The sequence below is a fragment of the Vipera ursinii genome, assembly GCF_947247035.1.
Source record: "Vipera ursinii genome assembly, chromosome: 2".
Classification (NCBI taxonomy): Eukaryota; Metazoa; Chordata; class Lepidosauria; order Squamata; family Viperidae; genus Vipera; species Vipera ursinii.
This window is the reverse complement of record NC_139513.1, coordinates 208,142,383-208,166,839: the sequence shown is the minus strand read 5'-3', so window position 1 is coordinate 208,166,839 and position 24,457 is coordinate 208,142,383. Positions and strand designations below refer to the sequence as shown.

General features: G+C 42.2%; 1 protein-coding gene across 1 annotated transcript in view; it reads left to right on the top strand.

The window, feature by feature from the left end:
* SVEP1 (sushi, von Willebrand factor type A, EGF and pentraxin domain containing 1) overlaps nt 1–24,457 on the top strand; it is a 143,395-nt gene that overhangs the window by 99,622 nt on the left and 19,316 nt on the right. Inside the window, exons 35-45 of the mRNA XM_083353768.1 lie at nt 47–214; nt 4,110–4,782; nt 5,211–7,990; nt 8,963–9,188; nt 11,962–12,117; nt 13,567–13,630; nt 14,735–14,908; nt 15,026–15,199; nt 15,456–15,629; nt 21,339–21,515; nt 22,193–22,363. Coding sequence (XP_083209894.1) covers nt 47–214; nt 4,110–4,782; nt 5,211–7,990; nt 8,963–9,188; nt 11,962–12,117; nt 13,567–13,630; nt 14,735–14,908; nt 15,026–15,199; nt 15,456–15,629; nt 21,339–21,515; nt 22,193–22,363 — 4,937 coding nt within the window. The remainder of the gene's footprint in view (nt 1–46; nt 215–4,109; nt 4,783–5,210; nt 7,991–8,962; nt 9,189–11,961; nt 12,118–13,566; nt 13,631–14,734; nt 14,909–15,025; nt 15,200–15,455; nt 15,630–21,338; nt 21,516–22,192; nt 22,364–24,457) is intronic.

Below are 24,457 nucleotides of genomic sequence, written 5' to 3'. Positions count from 1 at the left end.
TCTTACCCACTATCTACTCTATGTTGTTTATTTATTTGTTCCTTAGTCTACAGGGACCATCTGTGCTTGTATGTGAAGCTTTAGGTAACTGGAGCAGTTCACCTCCTGATTGTGAAACCATTTCTTGTGGCCTTCCTCCAGTAATCAAAGATGCTGTTGTTACTGGAAACAACTTTACCTTTGGGAATACTGTCACTTATACGTGTAAGGAAGGGTACGTAAATCAGCATTAGATTCGAACTCTAGTAGTATCGTTTGATGAAATGTTATTAATAATATTGTGGCTTTTTTTCTAAATCCATATTTTTGTATTAACCTAAGGCAGGTTTCTCAAGGTTTTGCATCGCTGCAAATTGATTGTTTTAAGAACAATAAATAACTTTGTGTAATCTTCCATGAACCTGGTTTGGACTCCGACTGGGCGGAGTCCGGCGGGGTGGAGAGGGCAGGTCTTGGTCATACCATTTGGGGTGAGTTTGACCCTGTGACTTTGGATGATGTGGACAGGATTATGTGTAAGCTGAGCACTGCAACCTGTTTATTGGACCCACGTCCCTCCTGGCTAGTTTCGGCTGCTGGGGAGGTGACGGGGCTGGCTCCAGGCAGTTGTCAACGCTTCATTGACAGAGGGTGTCTTCCCCTCCACCTTAAAAGAGGCGGTGGTGAGGCCCCTCCTCAAGAAGCCTGCTCTGGACCCAGCCTCATTAAATAACTATCATCCTGTCTCCAACCTTCGCTTTGTAGCGAAGGTTGTTGAGAGTGTTGTGGCGCATCAGCTTCCGCAATTCCTGGATGAAGTGGACTATCTGGACCCGTACCAGTCCGGTTTCAGACCCGGTTACAGCACGGAAACGGCATTGGTCGCACTGGTAGATGATCTCTGGCGGGCCCGGGACAGGGGTTGCTCCTCTGTCCTGGTCCTACTTGACCTCTCAGCGGCTTTTGATACCATCGACCATGGTATCCTGCTGCAACGGAGTGGGAGGCACTGTTTTACGGTGGTTCTCCTCCTACCTCTCAGGCCGTTCACAGTTTGTAGTGGCAGGGGGACAGAGATCTACCCCGAGGCCCCTTTCCTGTAGGGTACCTCAGGGGTCGGTTCTCTCCCCCCTCCTGTTTGACATCTGTATGAAGCCGCTGGGTGAGATCATCTGTGGCTTTGGGGTGAGGTATCTCCAATATGCTGATGATACCCAGTTATTTATCTCCACCCTGAGCCAACCCAGTGATGCCCTTGACGTGATGTCCTGGTGCCTGGAAGCAGTGCGGGTCTGGATGGGAAGGAACAGGCTCAGGCTGAACCCCTCCAAGACCGAGTGGCTGTAGATACCGGCATCTCGCATTGTCCAACATGTTCCATCTCTTTTGATGGGGGGAGAGCTCTTGCCCCCCTCAGAAAGGGCCCGCAACTTGGGTGTCCTCCTGGATTCACGGCTTAACCTGGAAGACCATCTAACCGCCGTGACCAGGGGGGGCTTTGCACAGGTTCGCCTGGTGCGCCAGTTGCGCCCCTTTTTGGACCGAGATGCCCTATGCACGGTCACCCACGCCCTTGTCATTTCTCGCCTGGATTACTGCAACGCTCTCTACATGGGGCTGCCCTTGAAGTGCACCCGGAGGCTTCAGCTGGTGCTAAATGTGGCCGCGCGGGTGCTTATGGGAGTATCTTGATACTCCCATGTTACACCTCTCCTGCTCGAGCTGCATTGGCTTCCGTTTGCCCTCTGGGTGTGATTCAAGGTGCTGGTAATTACCTTTAAAGCCCTACATGGTGTAGGCCCGGGGTACTTGCGAGACCACCTGCTGCCAATGTCAACCTCCCATCGCCCAGTTCGCTCCCACAGAGTTGGCCTCCTCAGGGTTCCGTCGGCCAGACAATGCCGGCTGGCGACCCCCAGGGGGAGATCCTTCTCTGTGGGTGCGCCAACCCTCTGGAATGAACTGCCTCCGGAGCTGCGGACGGCCCCTGACCTTCGATCCTTCCGCCATGACCTGAAGACATGGTTGTTCCAACAAGCGGGCCTGGACTGACCATGGTTTTTTAATTTGGTTTTTATTGTGTAAATTGTCCCGTATTTCTTATATTCATTGTTCAATTCTTTTTTAATTTTTGTATTTTATGTCTCTTAATTTTTTATTGTTGTGAGCTGCCCTGAGTCCTTAGGGAGAACGGCGGCATATAAATTTAATAAATCCTAAATCCTAATCCTAACCTAAAGTATGATATCGTTAAGGTTAGGATCGGGCAAAGGAAGAAAGAATGATATCATTTAATTTTAATAATTCACTTTAAATCTGCATATCACAGGGTTTTTCAAACTTCGTGGTCTCTCAGAGCAGCCAGATGCTGTGCTGGCTCAGTAAAATGGTTTGAAAAATATGAGAGAGGAAAATGTGTAGCTTTGTGTGATGCTGTAAATATATGCATCAGAAATTGTCCCACTCCATAAAAGATTATTAAGACTGTGCAGCAATCAAGATTCAAAGGGCAAAATGTAACATACTGTATGTGTGGGTTTATGCAATGTTTGTTGGGAATATCTTAAAATGTTTGCATTTTTTTAGGGCTTACTCAATACCTGGATTTCAGATTGATGACAGATGCTACATGCATCATATATTTTCTTTTATTCATATTTTGTTCTTTAAATCCAGATCACTGTGCCAAACTGTATGCATTGCCAAGGTAGCTTTCTATGTAGTTGAGAAACTCAGGGGGAAATTGTCATTGTATATTCAAAAAGTAAAATTGCACTACTGCAGACTTCTACCTTTGCTCCTATTCAAAAGAATGCCCCAAATCTGGATTTCTGATTTGTTTTTTAAATGGACCATTAAACCAAGGAAGTTATTTGATTAAAGCAAGAAAGCTAGCAGGCAGGATTTTGGGAACTAACATCTCCAGATGGGATCAGTGAATTAATTTATTGAAAAGCAGGAGCAAGTGCTTCTTGAAAATCAGCTAGGATAGAAAAACAGTTATCTGTTTCTGCGTATTTCAGCTTCTAGAAGGGGAAGAGATTAGTTCTTTTTTAAGAATGATTTATCCAGTAATCAGTTGCCCTCCCCCTTTGCAAACAGTCATGCTTAAAGAGAGAGAGAGAGAGATGTATTCCTCTGCTCTCTTTCCCCCCAAAACTGCATCCAAGGAATTTTGTGGGGATATATACATAGGGACGCGGTGGCTCAGTGGGTTAGGACGCTGAGCTTGTTGATCAGAAGGTCGGCAGTTCGGCGGGTCGAATCCCGAGTGCCGGGTAACAGAGTGAGCGCCTGTTACTCGTCCCAGCTTCTGCCAACCTAGCAGTTCGAAAGCACGTAAAAATGCAAGTAGAAAAATAGGGACCACTACGGTGGGAAGGTAACAGCGTTCCGTGCGTCTTTGGCGTCTAGTCATGCCGGCCACATGACCACGGAGACGTCCTCGGACAAGCGCTGGCTCTTCGGCTTTGAAACGGAGATGAGCACCGGCCCCTAGAGATGGAAACGACTAGCACGCATGTGCGGGGGAACCTTTACCTTTACCTATACATAGTGCAGGCATATGAGAATATTCTATATCTGCAATTTTCTATTATTATTATAACAGTAAAAGAGAATTATCTGGAGAGGGGTGGTTGGGGTGGGGGGCACAGCTTGCAGCTTCATAAAGTTCAAAGCAAGAAATTCAGGAAAAAAAACCTCCATACCTTTTCAGGCTCTACAAGACGGCAGGAGATTTATGCAATCCAACCTGCAAGATTCTGTCAATGTGGCCTTACCATAAAGTAGAATTAGCACATCTGGTCATGTTTCCTGTCTGGTATGCCTGAGAAGACTGATGATTACATATAGTGCAGCTGAAGTTGTTGCCGTTCTTTAAAAAAATAATAATTGAAAACGTTATCTGAAATTGATTGGAGTTAAAAGTGCTTAATTAAAGTTCTTGATAGTACACTTTAAAAAAAAACACGCATTGGCTTATTTACAATAACAATGCATTTTCACCTGTTTGACAGTGACTTTGGAATGTAGCTTTCCCCCTGTAGTCTATGAGTCCATTTGTATAAGGCAACAAACGTTGTCTACTCAGTCCTTAGGAATCCCTGCTGTTTTTTTCTTACCCATAGCTACACATTACTCGGCCCTGACACTGTGTCATGTTTGTCCGACGGCAAGTGGAACCTCAGTCAACAACAGTGTGTGGCAGTGTCCTGCGATGAACCGCCTCCCGTGGAACATGCTTCTCCAGAGAGTGGCCATCGATTATTTGGTGACATAGCTATCTACTATTGCTCGGATGGGTACAGTCTGGCTGGCAATTCCCAGTTACATTGCAATGCCCAGGGCAAATGGATGCCCCCTGCAAACCATGTTATTCCTGAATGCATAGCTGACTTCTGCGAGAGACCAGAGTCTGTATCATACAGCATCTTGGAATCTTCAAACAAGGCCAGATTTGCAGCTGGGTCAGTTGTGAGCTTCAAGTGTACGGAAGGTTTCGTTTTAAACACATCTGCTAAAATAGAATGTGTCCGAGGTGGTCAGTGGAACCCGTCTCCCTTGGCCATCCAGTGCATCCCCGTTCGTTGCGGAGAACCAGCGAGCATTGCAAACGGGTATGCCATTGGCACCAATTACAGTTTTGGAGCCATTGTGGCTTACAGCTGTATTAGAGGCTACTATATTAAAGGAGAGAAGAAGAGAACGTGTGAAGCAACAGGAACGTGGAGTGGTACTATGCCAACTTGTCATCCAGTGTCCTGTGGTGAGCCACTAAAACTTGCAAATGGAATGATTAAGGTATTGGTACAGTCTTGAATGTAAGCAAAATAATGTTTGTGCGTTTGGTGCAGTCAACATGCTGTCTGAAATCCTGAAAGCTTATTAAAGATCCTAAGATCCTGAAAGCTTATTAAAAATGCGCCAAAGTTTGTAATTTGGGGGGTGTGTTCATGATAGGTAAAATCAGAAATGTGGCGCCATATGATAGCTGCAATATTTACCCCATTGATACTTCCAAATCTGGGAAACTTATCAGTAGGTAAGCAAGCAGATTTGCAGTAGTGCCAGAAATATTTGGTTGTTCTGCATAAGCACTGAAAAGGAACTAAATCTATATATGCATGCACATCCACAGACACATTTTAAGTATTTCCTGTCTGTCAAAGCTTTGTAAACTAACAATGATCACTTTATCGGCTATAACATTTATTTCATCCATTTTACAGAATATGACGGGACGATTCTTTGGAAGTGAAGTGACATACCAATGTAATGAAGGTTACCAGTTGACTGGAAGTTCAAGATTATTTTGCCAGTCAAACCGTCAGTGGTACAGTGAAGTACAGCCTTCTTGTGTGATCCTCAATTGTGGAGAACCACCTACCTTCCAGCATGGATTCCGCAAGGGAAAAAAATTTGAAGTGGGAGCCAAAGTCAGTTTTTTCTGCGATGAAGGCTATGAATTGGTTGGAGATGTTTCTTGGACCTGTCAGAAATCTGGAATGTGGAACAAAAAACAAAGCCCCCAGTGTGTCCCAACCAAGTGTCCAGAGCCACCATTAACTGAGAATCAACTTGTCTTGAAAGAGATGGCTGACCAAGTAGGGATAGTGCAGTTGTCATGCAGAGAAGGCCTTATTTTGTATGGGGCTTCCATCCTGAGATGTTTGTCATCCCAACAGTGGAATGACACTTTTCCTGTCTGCAAAATGGTACTCTGTCGTAGGCCTCCTTATATTCCTTTTGGGGACCCTGTGGTGTCTTCTCTGCATTTTGGTAGCACGGTGAGCTATACGTGTATGGATGGATTTTTGCTCAAGGGAACGTCTACCATTATTTGCCAAGCAGATGGTACATGGAGTTCTCCGCTTCCAGAATGCATCCCTGTGGAGTGCCCACAGCCAGAGGAAATTCAGAATGGTATTGTAGATGTACAAGGCCTTACCTATCTCAGTACGGCACTATATAGCTGTAAACCAGGTTTTGAAATAATGGGAAACACAACAGTTCTTTGTGGAGAAGATGGACGTTGGCTTGGAGGAGAGCCTTCTTGCAAACCCATTGAATGTTCCAAACCCAGGGAGATCAAGAACGGTCGGTATTCATATGTTGATCTACAGTACAGACAGACAGTTACCTATTCCTGTGACAGAGGATTCCGGCTTGAGGGGCAGAGAGTTCTAACCTGCCTGGAAACAAGGGAGTGGGATACAAGGGCTCCATCTTGTAGAGCAATTAATTGTGATCCTCCTCAACCTATTGAGAATGGGTTTGTAGAAGGTGCAGATTACAGCTATGGTGCCATGGTTATATACAGCTGTATCCCAGGATTCCAGCTTTCTGGTCTTGCGATGCAAGTCTGTGAGGAATCAGGATGGTCTAGTGTTAGTCCAGTTTGTCTACCAACAGACTGTGGCCTTCCTCCCCATATAGACTTTGGGGGATATGTAACAATCAGCAGTGAAGAAAAGCATTTTGGCCAAGAAGTTGTATTCGAAGAGAGCTTGCTTATGGCTAGCCAGTCTTATTTATCTCCAAAAGAAACACAACATTCCTCCAAAGCCATTAATAGTTTGCCACTATCCAGCTATTTATATGGGACTACAGTGTTGTATATTTGCTATTCAGGGTATGAACTCTTAGGAAATTCCGTGCTAGCGTGCCAAGAAGATGGAATGTGGAATGGTAGTGCTCCTGCCTGTGTTTCCATTCAGTGTGAATTACCACTGTTCCCAGACAATGGTTTTGTACATTTTACAGAGAACACTGTTGGTAGTACAGTGAAATATACTTGTAAGCCAGGGTATAAGCTGATTGGATCCGATACAAGACACTGTATGTCTAGGAGACAGTGGAGTGATTCAGCACCAACCTGCAAGATAATATCATGTGCAGTGCCTAGCAGACCCATGAATGGCATAGTAAAAGGAGAATCTTACACCTATGGTAGTGTGGTCCAGTATGATTGTGATCATGGGTTTCAGCTAAATGGCTTACATAAGAGAACCTGCCAGTCTGATCAAAAGTGGGATGGAAATGAGCCACTATGCATTCCCATTTCCTGTGGCCAAGCTCCCTATTTAGAGAACGGTGAAGTGAGGGGAGATGAATACACATTCCAAAACTATATTGAATACAGCTGCAAAGAAGGTTTTCTGTTGGAAGGGGACTGGAAAAGATTTTGTCTTGCAGATGGAAACTGGAGTGGCAACACTCCAGTGTGTAGGCCAGTCCAGTGTTCTGAACCAGTGAAATTTGTTCACGGCCAGATAATTGGATCAGAATTCGGTGTTGGAAAGAGAATTAAGTATTTCTGTGATGAAGGATATATACTGCGTGGCACACTCTTTCGTACCTGCCAGGCTAATGGAACATGGGATAAAGAACCTCCATTCTGTGAACCCGTTGACTGTGGCCCTCCTGAGGACATCTCTCATGGTTTCCTGAACGGTTCTGTCTTTCGTTTCGGGGAACAGGTAGAGTATATTTGCTTCCCTGGTTATGAGTTGCAAGGTAACCCAGTGAGGCAATGTCAGTCAAATGGTTTATGGAGTGGAAGACCCTCTTCTTGCCTGCTTTGTGAGTGCCCTATACCCACCATTCAGAATGGGATAATTATAGGTAACCATTTTGGCTGCGGCAAGAAGATAGAATTTCAATGTCTAGAAGGTTTCAAACTACTAGGACCTTCCGAAATCACATGTGAAGCTATTGGCAGATGGAGTTCTGGCTTTCCACACTGTGGGCTGATTTCCTGTGGCCCTCCGCCCATGATTCCCAATGCGTTTATCAATGGAGGCAGTTCAGTGGATCAAAACACCCTAATTTATCATTGTGAAATGGGTTATGTGATGCAAGGAAGCTCAGAATTGACTTGTACAGAAACAGGAGTCTGGAGTAGGCCATACCCAAATTGCACATTACTGACCTGTGGACCACCACCTACTGTGCCTCATGCGGTTGCTTTTGGAGAATCAGAAGACTATGGAAGTAAAGTTCAATACAGGTAAGAAGTGTTGATAGTTTCACATTTGGATGGATGGATGGATGGATGGCTAAGAGTTTCACAGAGTCTAGAGTTCTCTAGTAAAGCTTATGAATATGAATTAATTTCTGAATTACATTGTCAGGAGTTCTCCACCATTAATCAGGACTTATACATCCTAATTATAGGTTGTCCTCAATTGTATTTCAGTAATTAGCTTTTAAGGGACGCGGTGGCTCAGTGGGTTAGGACACTGAGCTTGTCAATCAGAAGGTCGACAGTTTGGCGGGTTGAATCCCGAGTGCCGCGTAACAGAGTGAGCGCCTGTTACTTGTCCCAGCTTCTGCCAACCTAGCAGTTCGAAAGCAGGTAAAAATGCAAGTAGAAAAATAGGGATCACTCTGGTGGGAAGGTAACAGCGTTCTGTGCGTCTTTGGCATCTAGTCATGCTGGCCACATGACCATGGAGACGTCCTCAGACAAGCGCTGGCTCTTCGGCTTTGAAACGGAGATGATCACCGGCCCCTAGAGTTGGAAACGACTAGCACGCATGTGCAGGGGAACCTTTACCTTTAATTAGCTTTTGAATCAATAAGATGCAATATATATTGCAACTGGAGGGGTAATGGAAGGGATCCAACACCTGAAACCCCAGGGTCGTCCAATGGAACAGGAGCCACTGACTCAGCGGTACCCCCCCCCCCAGACCCACAGACCTAAGACGTGGTTTGGGGTGGGTCCTGACAGATGTAGTCAATGTGTTACCAGCCTATAGACTAATTGTTATCAGTCATATTGTCAGGAGCCCTCTTGTTGGTGACTGTTTCTAAGCTTGTTCTTCCACCAAACAAACATTTCCAGGAGTAGGTCCCTGAAGGTTGTTTTGTTTTGTTTTTTAACTGAAATTGCCAGGGCACATAATTAGAGGTGAAGAATGATTAATGCGGAATGTACAACAATTTGTATGGGTGACAAATTTTTGCCTTGTTTCAGATGTCTGGAGGGCTATGTGATAGAGACAGAAGTGGATATATGCACCTGTCAGGAAGATGGGCACTGGTTCCCTAACACTATTTCCTGTTGCCCCAGAAAATGTCCCATGCCACCCAACGTAACCAATATTATTATTTCTGGCACTGAATTTACTGTGAATAAAAGCATTACCTTATCATGTCCAGAAGGCTATTTTTTGATGGGCACCAGCACCTCCACTTGCCAGGTAAATATATATTTTTTCTCCAGTCTGTTTTGTTTGGGTTATAAAAAGCCCTGTCTTACAGCCATATATCAATAACTGAGAGTCTGCCACTCGTGTTGTGCTTATTATAAAGAACGGCACCGAAACTCTTTTCAAAATTATTCTGCCCTTTAAGCTTTTGAATGCCAGTAAGGGAAAAATCTGGATTCGCTGCAAGTATTGTTTTACGAGATCTTGCAAGATATTTTGAAATGTCTCTTCAGACGGTTAAAAATCAAGAATGCTCAGAAGGTCACATTCCTCTGACTTAAGTAGCAGAGATCGTATTTGCCGTAAAAGAGAGGTGATTTGTTTTGCTTTGGGATAAAGATGGTTAAAATTGTATGGTCCTGCCCTCGGTAATTTTTTTCTTTAATGCATTTTGTCTGTCAACGCATTTCATCCTGTGTAACGATTCTGCAGGCATCAACCCAAAAAAATGATTATCGGGTTTATTATTTAGGATGGGATGACCCAAGCTTCAGAATGTTCAGAATAAAATAGAATGTGATATGATAATGATAACTTTATAATGATAACTTTATTGTCACTTTGAATGTACACCAATCGGCATACATCAAAATGAAATTTCGTTGCATACAGCTCTCAAAGGGTCACCACCTCCGATATATACTCCTTGTTCGTGGCCCGCTCAAATTTCACATTGTCCATTTTAGTCTCTAGGGAGTGAACGATGGCAAACAGGACAGATGGAAATGGGGCTCCATGTGGATTAGCCCTCAAATTTGCTTGTATTCTGACAACCTCGCCTTCTTTCCTCTTTCTGATCCTGACTCTTCCACCTTTTCCTTAAAGTGGCCTTGCTTCTTTTCACCCCTGGAGCACGCTGCTGCCGCCACCAACTCCTCCAAAAGCCTCTCTCTCTTCCTCTGGGCCTGCCAACAGCCTCATCCTCATATAATAATTTAGAAGAAAAACCCACTCCTAGTACTTGCTGCTCGTTCTTTCAATAACCTGATATTTGCAATGTTTCAAAAAATAATCCAACCCAATAATAACCTCGTGTGAAATAATCTTGTTCTGCTGACACATATGCTATCCAAATATTCAGAAATCATACTTCCCTTTGTATTAAACTACTCTAGATCTTTGACCCCTGTACATTACTGTGCTGCATATCCACAGTTCCTGAAATACCTCAACGTTCCCATAAATATTCTTGCATGCACCCTTATGCAGTTCTGCTTTCTGTCCCTTTTCCAAACCCGTCAGTCCACTTTTAATTGAAGTAACATATAAGCAATTGGCACCAAACAAATGCCATGCCACATTGCCTGCAGCTGGAGTGCAGATAGCTGGAGTGTGCCGTTTGACATTACAACTAAGTTGTGACATTTAACAACACATGTGTTATATTTTCCCTGTCTGCCTAAAGTAGCAAGAGCACCGTGCTTCACAAAGGAAAATAAAAAGTGTTCCCTAATGTTACAAGGAGTTTGTTTTGTTTGTTGTTTTTATTAGTATATTAGGGTTTTCCCCCTGCCTTTATTTTGTACCGGGGGGGGGGGAAATGCAATGACTCAGCGGTTGAAGATGCTCAGCTTGTCACAGTGGCGTAGCGTGGGGGGTGCAGGGGGGGCCGGCCGCACCGGGCGCAACATCTGGGGGGGGCGCATTAGATGCATTTTACTTTAATTACATCAGTATTTTCATAACAAACAATACATGTGCTTAGGGGTTAAGGGTTTCTTTAACTAATCTAGTGGAAGAAACTCGAGTGCTAAAATCCACGGGTTAGGGGACGCAAATTACTTGCCTTGCCCCGGGTGCTGACAACCCACACTACGCCACTGGCTTGTCAGCTGGAAAGTTAACAGCCCAGGTTCAAGACCCGGGCGCCATGTGACGAGGTGAGCTCCTGTTCCTTGCCCCAGTTCCTGCCCACCTAGCAGCTCAAAAGCATGCAAACGTGACTGATAAATAGGTACCACTTCAGTGAGAAGGTAACAGTATTCTGGGCACCTCGGCATATAGTCATGCTGATCACATGACTGCGGAAGTGTCTTCGGACAATGCTGGCTCCCTTGGCCGAGAAACAGAAATAAGCCCACCCACCTTAGAATCAGACACAACTGGATAGAAAACCTTTACCTTTACCTTTTATTTTGTACACGTTGAGGTTCTTAACTCTTCCATCTTCTATTTTCTCCTCAGCAACAGCTTTAGAAATTGTATTGAGCTAAGAGAGGGACACAGTGGCTCAGTGGGTTAGGACACTGAGCTTGTCGATCAGATGGTCGGCAGTTTGGTGGGTCGAATCCCGAGTGCTGCGTAACAGAGTGAGCACCCGTTACTCGTCCCAGCTTCTGCCAACCTAGCAGTTCGAAAGCACGTAAAAATGCAAGTAGAAAAATAGGGACCACTACAGTGGGAAGGTAACAGCGTTCCGTGCGCCTTTGGCATCTAGTCATGCCGGCCACATGACCACGGAGACATCCTCGGACAAGCGCTGGCTCTTTGGCTTTGAAACGGAGATGAGCACCGGCCCCTAGAGTCGGAAATGACTAGCACGCATGTGCGGGGGAACCTTTACCTTTACCTTTAAGAGAGTATAATTGGGCCAAAATTAGCCAGCTGGTTTTCATGCCTAGGGGAGAATAGAACTTGCGATCTTATGGTTTTTAGTCCAGCATTTTAATCCCTTCGCTAATCAGGCTCTTTTATATATAATTTGACTTGTGTGTAATTATTTTCATTGGTTAACAAAGCCAAAGATACTTTCCCCTTCTTTCAGCATAACGGGACCTGGGTACCATTATTTTCAAATGAGATCTGCGCTCTGGTCTCCTGTAGAAAACCTGAAACTCCAGAATATGGGATTGTGATTGGCAACCAATACAATTACAAAGATACTGTTCTTTATAAATGCAACTTGGGTTATGAATTAGAGGTAAGTCTATGGAATATTTTCTATAGTCTGCTCCTTTGTGTATCATCCATACAATATCACGTTAAGTTTTAGATCGGGAGAAAGTTAATTTATAAACCGTTTCGTTATAATTGTTTTTTGTTAGGACAGCTTCTTCCATTCTTGGGTAGAAAGTCTGAAAATAAAAAGCAAATTTACTACAGGATTACGAAGGGTGCCTTTAGCCTTTACTTGCTGCTTGTCTCACTAAAGAAGAAGACCAGGCCCATGTTAAAAAAAATTAAATGCAAAAATTGAGATGCTGTGCACTGCATCAACAGTCAACGTGAATGCATCTCCTTCAGGAGAACAGTGTTTCAAATGCTCAGGCATTGCTTGCTGATGTTCAGAAGTTGGGGGAAAGAGAGACACAAGAACGTGCTTAGCCTTGATCATAAAATATAGGAGTAAGGTGTTTCCGGATTTTGGTCATTCCTTAATTTTCGTGGATTTGTTTCATTAAATAAAATCATAGCGCATCCTAAAGGGAGCAAAATAGAGATTATATGACTAGTAAACCCAGGATTCATGGATGCTAGTCAGGGAAGGATCCTTTTTTTTAACCAAAAAAGCAACAACGTAGTGTTACTTTCCTGTTGCATACTTTTCTGAAGGGTGTTAAGTGAGTATTATTGCATAGAATTCTACCAATTAATTAATTCTGCCAAAGCAGCTTTTGCGTGAAGGCTTTTCAAGTATCAGCAGTGGTAGTTATCAAATTCTTAGCATTTAAACATTTACTTCTAAAAATTAAAACGTGTTGTTTAAAAATAGCATACTAAAAATAGGAAAGAGTTGCATTTCATTCGGAAATTTGTCACATAAACCTGTGGTCATCCAGCCCTTTTTTCAATAAAAGAAATTAAGAAAATACCATAGGAAGAATGAAGATCAGGTTTATCTTTTTTTAAAAAAAAATATGTATTTCTCACGTACAAATGTGATTCCATAATTTACTGCAATGTTTTCCTCACGTTTCTGTCCAAGGACCAGAAAAGTGATGAGTCGTATCAAGAGAAGAAAAGGGTAATAAAATTATTGTTGCAGTATGGTGGGGGGGGGGTTTAAAAGCAAAAACAAAAGTAATGTAGCAATGGAGTAGGGACATTGTTTTCTGAAAATGAAAAACCCTGCCCCCAACGCTTCAATAAAGCAACAAAGGTTTAGCTTGTATATCCTTTCAATCTGCTTTTTGTTTATTATGATGGTGGATTCAGGAGAGAAAAAATCAAGCCTTGCAGAAGCCCAAGTTACTGCTGTATAATACCTGGGAGAAAAATGGACATTCTGTTATCAAATGTTAGCTTCTTGTCTTTATTAAATCATGCAGAACGTAAAGCAAAGGCATATCTGTTTTTTTAAAGATTGTGAGAGTATGACAATATGATGGATATATCATGGTGTTTTCTGAACCATTCTCTTGTCTGATAGGGTGATGCAGAACATATCTGTCAAGGAGATAAATTATGGAGTGGAGTAACACCAGTATGTAAAAGTAAGCAATGCATTCATTTATTTCCCCTCAGGCTTAGTTTGAATGTGATTTAAAGAAAGATAGAAAGACATTCTGTATTTGCTGATTTTGCCTGGGGAAGCTGAACAGTGTTTAACAATATTTAAAATATCACTCATTTATATGAGAATAATGTTGTAATAATAATGCTAGACAGATAAAAATGCCAAATCCAGTCTAAACATCTGGCTCACTGTGCAATGATCTCTAATAATAATGATGATGATGATGATGATGATGATGATGATGGAAGAGAAAGAATTGGAGATAAATCACAAAATACAAACACCTGCAGATAGAAGTGGCAAAGTTTTTGCCTGTGGCAAATAGCACTTAGACTTATATACTGCTTCATAGTGCTTTACAGCCCTCTCTAAGAGGCTTACAGAGTCAGCATATTTCCCTCATCAAACTGGGTGCTTGTTTTACCAACCTTGGAAGGATGGAAAGCTGAGTCAACCTTGAACAGGTCAGGATCAAACTCCAGACTGTGGACAGAGTTTGCCTGCAATATTGCACTCTAACCACTGCGCCACTAGGAAAACAAAATTAGCACCAATAGGTACTATTGAACAAAGAGGGTACATTTGGAACTCATTATATTGAGTTCGATATACCTATGGAATCCACTATATAGATTGCTTATGATTTTAGTAATTACAGGTAGTCCTCACTTAACAACTGCCCTGTTCAAATTTACAACAGCATCAACAAATTTGATTGAGATTAGTGTATCTCACAACCATTATCTGTTCATGATGATCACAGTGACCTGTGCTCATGTGATTGCAATTTGCAGGCTTCACAGCTAGCTTCCAATTAGCAGAATCAATGGAGAAAATGGCACTGAAAGTGTAAGCTGAGATTACGTCTTGCTTAATGAATTGGAATGACTCACTTAACAACCAAATGGGAAATGATACTGTGAGTCCCATCGCAGTCACATGGTATCACTTAGCAATTGAATTGCAGGTCTCAATTGTGTTTGTTAAGGGAGGACTACTTGTAGATGTCTGCAAACCCTTTCAGATGAATCGGTCACAGTCCCACTCTTGCCAGCAAAATAATCTATGTGTTCACCTTCAGAAATATCCTGTGGTTCCCCCGATCCAATAGATAATGGATCTGTTGTTGGCCAAGACTTTTTACTTGGAGATGAAGTTTTCTACAGTTGTAATCAGGGATATGAGTTACAGGGCCCAACTCGAAGGATCTGTCATGTTAACAAGAAGTGGACGCCGCTCACTCCGACATGTGTGAGTAAGTAAAAGTCCATGCGCATTGGCAAAAAAAAAATCATCCTAAACATACAGCCAAGGAAGAAATAGAATAAGTAATAAATTTCAGAAGTAAGGATTCTTCTTCTTTTTTTTTTAGGCATAAGATGTGAAGCCCCTCCAACAGTAGCAAATGCATTTTCCGTAGCCACAGAAAATACGTACAGAAGTAATGTATCTTTTGTATGCAATTTCGGGTATCACTTACGTGGACCTGAGAACATCACCTGCTTGGCCAACGGCTCCTGGAGTCAACCCCTTCCAACATGTGAAGGTGATTGTGGGGTTTTGTTTGTGGGGCTTGTGGTTCTCCTAGATTTTTTGTGTCTGGAATTTATGCTGAGCCAATTTGCTAAATTTAGTACCCCGACACTTATGTGTGTTGTAATGCTCCAGAATTCCATTTCAATAGTAATTGTAGGTCTTTGAACCCTTTTTAAACAATGTAGATTCATCCAGAAAGTTCTCTGATTATTATTAAGTGATTGAACAGAGAAGAGATATCTTAACTATCAAACCCCACTTTTTAGAAACCAGATGTGAAGATCCAGAATTGATTGAGAATGGAAATGTTGTCTCTGAAAATAATACAGTTGGTAGCAGAACTGCATATTACTGCAATAGGGGTTATACTTTGGAAGGCGAACCTATTGCAGAATGCACAGAAGGCGGAGCATGGAGCTACCCAACACCCTTATGCAAACGTATGTTACTTTTTAATAATAGACAGTAGTCTTTACTTTAAAACTGAGTTCTGGATATTATTTTCCCCCCAAAATGTTCAAATTCATGAGATAGACCTGTTTGAATTTAACAAGTTGGGAAAGCAGCTTCTGGAATATATATTTTGTTATAACCATTATTCTTTTTTACTGACGTTTTTAATAATTATACAGGTAGTCCTTGAGTTAAAACAGTAATGGACCATTCACATGACCTTGATTCGTCTTTTGTATTCCCATTTTGGTAATCTCGGTATTATTCTCTTCCATACCTCCAAATATAATGAACATAATGTTCAGATAAAAGATTTTAAGGGTTTTTTTCCTCATAATCTTTGAAACGTTTATATGTTTAAACTTTTATCTGTATCCTTCCTGCAATATAATTTATTAATATCTCAGTCCAGTTATCAACAACTATTTTAAGATTAGAAAATGTTATAGCTGGCTTAGCCATTTTTAACTCTTTTCTACCTAATGCTTTATCTCCCTCTAGTGTCCATTTGCAACCTTCATCAAACCTCAATTCCATGGATTTAGTTCATTTGAATCATGTCCCACTAAGTATATTATTTAATTCTATACTTGTTTTTACAAATCTTACAGCAAAAATAATTAAATGTTCCAAGTCTCTCTCATCTCCCAGTCCATTTAAAACTTTCTTAAATCCAACTCCTAAGTTGGTTCTCTCCTTGATTAGTTTCCAAAAAAATGGATGGAAACTAATCAAGGGGAGAAGCAACCTAGAACTAAGGAGAAATTTCCTGACAGAACATTTAATCAATGAAATGACTTGCCTCCAGAAGTTGTGGTACTCTACCAGTGGAGGTTTTTAAGAAGAGATTGGACAGCCATTTGTCTGAAATGGTATAATGTTTCCTGCTTGAGCAGGGGGTTGGACTAGAGCAGGGGTCCCCAAGCCCAGGGCATGGCCTGCTACCAGACTGCAGCCCATTGGGAACTGGGCTGCACAAGTGATGGGTGAATGCACAAAGCCTCATTTGCACATGCGCAGAATTACACCGAGCGCACAAACCCATCGCCACCCCCACTACTACCGTGCAACCAACACTAGTCCATGAAGCGAAAAGGGTGGGGACCACTGGATTAGATGACTTCCAAGGTCCCTTTCTGCCAATTATATATTATTTTTAAATGATTAAGCCTTTCTTTAAAATTTCTGAAACCCAAAGAAGAACATAAAATTCACCAGGTGTCGTATTCAGCTCACTGTTTAAAGGTCTCTAATATCCATAAATGGATTACACTGAACATTTCCAAATGTGATTAAAAATGATGTTGACTGGCCTCATGTCCTTATTAAAGATGCCAGTGTTCTGGCAACGATATCAACTCCCTGGTGCTCAATCCCCCACAGGAGACCATGAAACAATGGTCTCCATGCAAGGAACTGCCATTCAGAGCAATTGTAGGAGATTTCCCATTCTGTCCTCCTCCAGAGAGCATCTAAGGCAGACATGTCAAACACAAGGCCCGGGGGCCAGATGCGGCCCATGAAGTGGTTTCATGTGGCCCGCGAAGCCATCCTGTAAACAGTGAGGGAACAGCCCCCACTGCCTTGGCCCTGGCCCAGAGACCCTCCTCCTGCCAGAGACCCTCAGATCTGCCCCACTCCTGCCCAGGCCCCAATAGGCACCCTTGATGCGAACGATGTAGAGCTGGCCATGCCCACCCAGTAGGCCATACTCACTCTAGCCACGCCCACCCAGTAGGCCATGCCCACCCAGGCCACACCCACCCGGCCCCCTGAGGGCAACCGCAATGCTGATGCGGCCCTCAATGAAATTGAGTTTGACACCCCTGATCTAAGGATTGGTCTACTCATTAGTCACAGCAGTTATCATCTCTGCTTGTTCAAGCAGATGTCCTCAGTCACCAAGACTCACAGCGGAAGTTGTAATATAACTTATCAATTCTTTAGAAGACTATCACTTGTAAAGGAATTGTCATTTCTGTTTCTGTAGAAGGCCATACTGATTGGCCATAGAATTATTGTCTACAGTGTACATCTATTTAAAATTTTCAACCATATTTCTGTAATATTTATTTCATTTTTGAATGTTTTCTATATAACATTTGCTATGTTGTTGTTAGCTGCGAAGTCGTGTCCGACCCATCGCGAGCCCATGGACAACATTCCTCCAGGCTTTCCTGTCCTCTACCATCTTCTGGAGTCCATTTAGGCTCACGCCTACTGCTTCAGTGACTACAGCCAGCCACCTCATTCTCCGTCGTCCCCTTCTTCTCTTGCCCTCAGCCTTTCCCAGCATTAGGCTCTTCTCCAGTGAGTCCTTCCTTCTCATTAGGGGGCCAAAGTATTTGAGTTTCAACTTCAGGATCTGGCCTTCTAAAGAGCAGTCAGAGTTGATCCCCTCTAGGACTGACCAGTTTGATCACCTTGCAGTCCAAGGGACTCGCAGTAGTCTTCTCCAGCACCATAGTTCAAAGGCCTCAATTCTTTGGCGCTCAGCCTTTCTTATGGTCCAACTTTCACAGCCATACATTGCAACTGGGAAGACCATAGCCTTGACTATACGCACTTTTGTTGGCAGGGTGATGTCTCTGTTATAGATGTCTCTATAACATTTGCTATAAATATCTTAATTGACCTCAAGGTGGCAGCAAAGATACACTGAGCCAGATTGTACAGCCCAAGCAAGCTATGATGTAATTTTTATCCTGTAAGACAAATTGCAACATTTCAACGATTAAAAACAATATTAGGGGAGGAAATGGAAATAATTTTTACCCAATATTTTTAATCAAAAATTGAGCCTTTGAGGTCTGTTCAGAAACCTCAGATGTGTGGGTGCATGCATCAAGTCACATTTGTGACTTTGGTGGCATACAGACATCAATAAGGCAAACCAACAGCATTAAAAAACATGCCTTTAAATAATCATTTAAAAGATCTGGGTAAAAAATGTCTGAGCTCCATTTGTGAACTAAAACAATTTTTCAGTTAGAACAACAGGAACATTTATCTCACTGATCTTCTTGGCATCCTTCAGTCTCGAGAGACTATGGCACGGGTGTCAAACTCAATTTCATTGAGGGCCGCATCAGCATTGCGGTTGCCCTCAGGGGGCTGGGTGGGTGTGGCCAGGGTGGGCGTGGCCTACTGGGTGGGCCTGGCTAAAGTGCATATGACCTACTGGGTGGGCGTGGCCAGCTCTACATCGTTCGCATCAAGGGTGCCTATGGGGGCCTGGTCAGGAGTGGGACAGATCTGAGGGTCTCTGGCAGAAGGAGGGTCTCTGGGCCAGGGCCAAGGCAGTGGGGGCTGTTCCCTCACTGTTTCCAGGATGGCTTCGCGGGCTGCATGAAACCACTTCGCGGGCCGGATCTGGCCCCCGGGCCTTGTGTTTGACATGTCTGGACTATGGTAATCGTGCTCTGGAAAGAGGTCCTAAAGCAGCATCTGGTATGGCTAAAAAGACCAATTTGAGAGTGGCAGTCCCTTCCACACTGAGGGCAGGTACAGTCTGTCCCCTGTCCAGCCCCCAAATTTCATGGTTCCGGGACTGCCTCTTTGCCTTTACCACAGGACATGAAGGATGCAAATATCGTCACACTGTATAAGAACAAAGGCGACAGGGGTGACTGTAACAACTACCGTGGCATCTCTCTCTCTTCTTAGTGTATCTCACTGATACTAGTGGGGGGGGGACTCAGGCACTCTTCTCTGTGATCAAATACTATTTAAATTGCTGGAATTAAATATCAAGCCCTGAACAGTTCACAGTCTCTAATTATTTGAAAAATGAATGTGTGTTTTGATTATCTTTGGAGGGGTTTTTTCTGGTGCTTCTGCCTTATGTAAGACAAGTAATAAATCTATTGCGGAGCTTCTCAGTGCTTTTATTCCATTTATGGAATCCCTCCTCCAGTTAATTAATTAATTGGCATGATTTGTATGGAGCCATAATTTTCAAGGACTCTCAGTGGTCAACAATAGTGTTTAAAATCCAATACGTATAGAGCAATAAGAATTTGAAAATGCCTTCCCCCCAAATATTTTTCAAGAAAGCCCCATTTTGAGTAACTTCTGGAAAGACAAGAAATAAGAATACAGCAAAGAAAAAGGCAAAATATATAAATAAGTGACTTTCCCCTTCATCATAACAAATATAAACAATTTTAGTACCGTATCAACTTCTCTTAAAATATAGCCAATGATCTCTTCCTACCACATCCCTTACCTCGTCTATAAACAAATCCATAAAGCCTAATCATTTTAGTCCTGATGTCAGCAAAATTCCATAAAGTGTTAACGGAAATAACAGCATATCTCTTTTAACCTTGATCAAGTAAAATAAGTTTATATTCCTTCCTTTTACTTCAAACAATCTTGATCTTTAGACACGTCAAATAAAGTGCTAGAACTTAAATTTCTTTTCGATTTTTCTTTGTTCCTTCTCACAAAATTCTCAGAAACTTTAATGAACCTGTTTTCTAAACACAATATTAAAAAAGTTTCCAGGTCACTCTCTTGGTATGTTATTTGTATATCCCTTTTAAGAGATCAGCCCGTTTCTTTTGTATGTCCAGTGTAACATCTGTCTCCATGTCATTTTTGCAGCCTATCATTTTTAAATCCACTTTCATATCAGTCTCAATTATGTCAACTAAAACGTGTTCTTCTTCCATAGCATCTTTTACACATAGTTTTTCTGTAGAGGCATATACTCTTAAAACTAACTTACGGGGCCATTGTTGAAAAACATTTTAACATTCTTCACCATGTCCAATGTTAAAATATTTGCTTCATTCTGTATTCATAAGTCAAGTTCTTTAATTGTAATTTTTAATTGTTTATAGTTTTTTTCTAGGGTCCATTTTTTTTAGTCTTGTCTTATTGTGTGTTTTATAAAAGAATAAAAAAAACATTTTCCCACAGGAAGGATTATTTATAATGAATTCCAAAATTTCAAATTTATCAGGAACCCTAATCCATTTGTAACTTTCTAAAATCAACGTTCTGATCGCTTTTAATTGAAGTTTTTGCCTTGAAGAAAGATACAGGGTGAAGCAGGAAGGTGTGGTCAATCGTGATATCCTTTACCAGCTAGTACTGCCTGCAAGGTCATGGCTGCATTGGCAGTGATGGCTATGGCTGGCAGCACCTGAAATGAAGAGAGATATTGCACTGTTTCCTGACCTATTCCCACCAGCACAATAATAAAACAGTAAAAGGTGCATCCGTGTACATTATGCAATTCTTTAATGGTGGAAGCATCAGAAAAACTTTAATGCACACTTCCTAATAATTAACAGCAGAATTCCAGGCAGGATTATCTCAAGGTTTTTCCTCCACCTTTGTGTAACCCTTCAAGCCACTTTTCTCTAGAAACATAAAAAGGACCATATTTCCCTATATTTTCCATCACATGATAAAAAGCAGCAGAAGGAATCTTCAGTAGAAAAACAATAAAGAAGCAAATGGCTAATATATTTTTTCTCTCTCTGGTAATATCTGATGGAAGTTTACAGTCTTTTTTTTCTGATAAGGAAAGGCGGGGGGGGGGAATTGTGTGCAATGAATAATGAGTAAATTTCCCAGAAGTAAGGGAAGGAATGGAAATTTGTAAGTAAATAAGGACAATCAAAATGTACTTCGGTAATTTTTTTAAAAATCTTATCTTTTCCCCCTTTCTTTGCTTTAAACAGCAAATCCGTGCCCTGTACCTATGATAATCCCAGAAAATGCCATCCTCTCAGAAACAACATTTTATGTTGGGCAAAAGGTATATATTAAATGCAGAGAAGGCTATCAACTTCAGGGACAATCTGTGATTAGTTGTAATCCTGATGAGGTCTGGACTTCAACTAGAGCCAAGTGTGAGAGTAAGTAGTGAATGAAAAACGGCTTTCATTTTGCTTTTTTTGTTTAAAATCTTTTTGTGTGTGTCATCTGACACTTCAGGAAAGCTATGAAACAAAACTAAGAAATATAGATTTTGCAAGTGGACGCATATTCATTCCGACGTATTCAAATGCAACTTTCATACATGAAAAAGGTACTACATTGCTAAATAAATTCAAGAAAAGCCTGGGCAGCCATCAGTTGGAGATACCTTAAAATGGACAGCCTTTAGGCCAACAAGAAAAGTCCTTGAGGACAAGACGGCAGTCCTTCAGCTAGAATTGCTCAAACATATCAGATGTCATTGCTGCTGCTATAATCTTTACTCACAAATTCTTGGCATGAAACAATTAATACAGCTATTCCTCTTTTTTCTGATCATGGGATTTTTTTCCCCTTTTCTTGGAGCTGAATGGTATATATTTAAGGAGATAATAAAATCTTCCCTTGCTCCAATATACCAATATATATAGAGAAGATTACAGACAGCCATGCTTATATATCTAGAATGTTGGAATCTATCTGCATCTTTCTGGAATTCAGAGAAATTTCCAAAGTTCAGCATTGCAATTATTTATTGTCTCTAACTCCGTGATGCAACTATGTCGGGTTGTAAGGCAGCTTACCATTACAAATTCTTCGTTGCCATTTTATTAAGGGATCTCCTGTGGGCCACCTGCTCATGTAGAACATGCTTTGATACGTGGAACGTTTTATCAATATGGAGATATGGTGACCTACTCGTGCTACAGTGGATACATGCTAGAGGGCCCCCTTCGAAGTGTCTGTTTAGAGAATGGAACCTGGACAGGGCCACCAGCTTGCAAAGGTAAATTTGCAATTTCAACAACTATGCAAGGGCAGTTTTCCTTACAAGAGCTACTGGGCTAATAGTATCCTCCAAAGACCATTTTCCAGAAATTTGCCAAAGTTGGCATTCAGGGTGAAATAAACAGCACCTATCACTATGGGTTTTTTTTTGTTTTTTTTTTGGTGTCTTGAACCATAATGAGCCATCTGCCAGGAAGTAATATTTATTTTAAACTCTTGTGTATGTTCATGTGTTTCTATTCCTTCGAAACATATCTATATTATTGTGTGCCATTATTATTGTTAGTTATTCTTGAGGGAAGGCCAAATTCTAGTAAACCTAGTAAAGAAAAACTAGACAAACAGACAGACAATAGAGACAGCGACAGAGAGACAGGCAGACAGATTAAATGTGAGCTCAGGATTAAAACTCTGTTTACATACTAACATCTCATTAAGCACAACCTCCAATCTGATGGGGCACTAATGTACTAGTATATTGCTCCACTTCTGCTTTCTATAATTAGTTGGGAGTAACAACATACAGCAAGATGAAGCCACTTGCAATCTTCAGATAGATATTATAAGGAAGAGCTTATAATATAATATAAAATCTTATAATATATAAAAGTTTAAAACATCTGACAATTCTGACCCAGTTTTATATTAAGACGTTTTGGGGAACTGCCATAATATCCCTGTTTGTTGTTGTCACAAATGTTTTGCATTTAGGAGCGCTTGTCTAAACTGAACTTTGTTCTCCAAATCTGTACCTTTCCTTTGCTTCCCTTTTTGAATATTGGTTGGTATTTTACTTCTACGCCTAAGGAATTATAGATTCAGGGCAAAGAAATGCAACATTGCTTTTTAGCAGCCAAAGAGACAACTGAAGAAAAAATGTGCATTACTCTTAAAGACTAACAAATGCACTGCAATATGAATTTTGTGAACCAAACCCCCTTCATAAGATACACTTAAGCTTATAATTTTTTACCCCTAATAAATGTTTAGACTTTAATATGCTACAACAGTGATGGCAAACCTTTTAGAGACCGAGTGCCCAAAAACCACAACGCCCCCTGGCCCGCCCCCGCTCTGCTCCTGCTCCCACCTCACCCACCCTCAGGGCCACCCTCCGCCTCCACGGCCCGCTGCAGCAGATCACCCAGGCAGCCTTGCAGTGCCATGGTGGCCACGCTCGCCACCCATGCCCCACAGCATCTGTCCACAACGGGGCGCAAGGGCGGAGTCTCATCCCTGCTATCTAGCTTGGCTGCGCTGGTCCACGCAGGCCGCACCCAGGGGCGACTTTCCTCCGTGGGGGCTGCTGGTGAGGAGGGGGCTGCGGAGGGAGGCAGGGCTGGGGCAACGGCACGCGTGCCCACACAGAGGGCTCCAAGTGCTGCTTCTGGCACGTGTGCCATAGGTTCGCCACCATTGTGCTACAAGATTCACAATTGTGTTTGGGATAATAAACAGAACCAACAGCCAGGGATTTAGCAGACTGCTAGCTGTGACTTGAGTCTACAGCTAGTCACAGTCTTCATCCCTTGCTGTAGAACTGTCCCTTCCCAGTTTTTTCAGCTGGAAAGTAAGCAGTTTGCAATGGTGGCGAATATCTGTAGCTCGGGTGTAGAATGAGGGTGAAGGTTTGTTCTCCAAGCTTGTGGTAACATCTTCAGCAGAGTTTAGGGCAGGGGTAGGCAAGAGCCGAGGTTGCCTACCCCTGGTTTAGGGGATGTCAGTGTTTTTCTGTTTAAGCAGTTTGTTTGCAGGTGTCTTTTCTGACCCACTGCTTGTCTTTCAACAGTGGTTTTTCTAGCCCATAACTATGACTGCCTACCGCATTCTGTACTTATTAACGCTGTGCACACCTCCAAGATGTTTCAGGGAAAGTGTTTAGACATCACAAGAGCCCAGTCGTTATCTGCTTTCTTTGCAACATTTTCAAGTGGTATCTATGAGCTTAAAAAAAGATACTGCTGCTTTTAAGAAGCCTACTCTGAATGTAACTCTTGAAATAACAGCATCTTTTTCCCAGAACCCTGGAAAGGTAACCCTGGGTTGCCTTAATGAACAGTAGAGAAAAACTGATCATGTGAGGTCCGAGCAA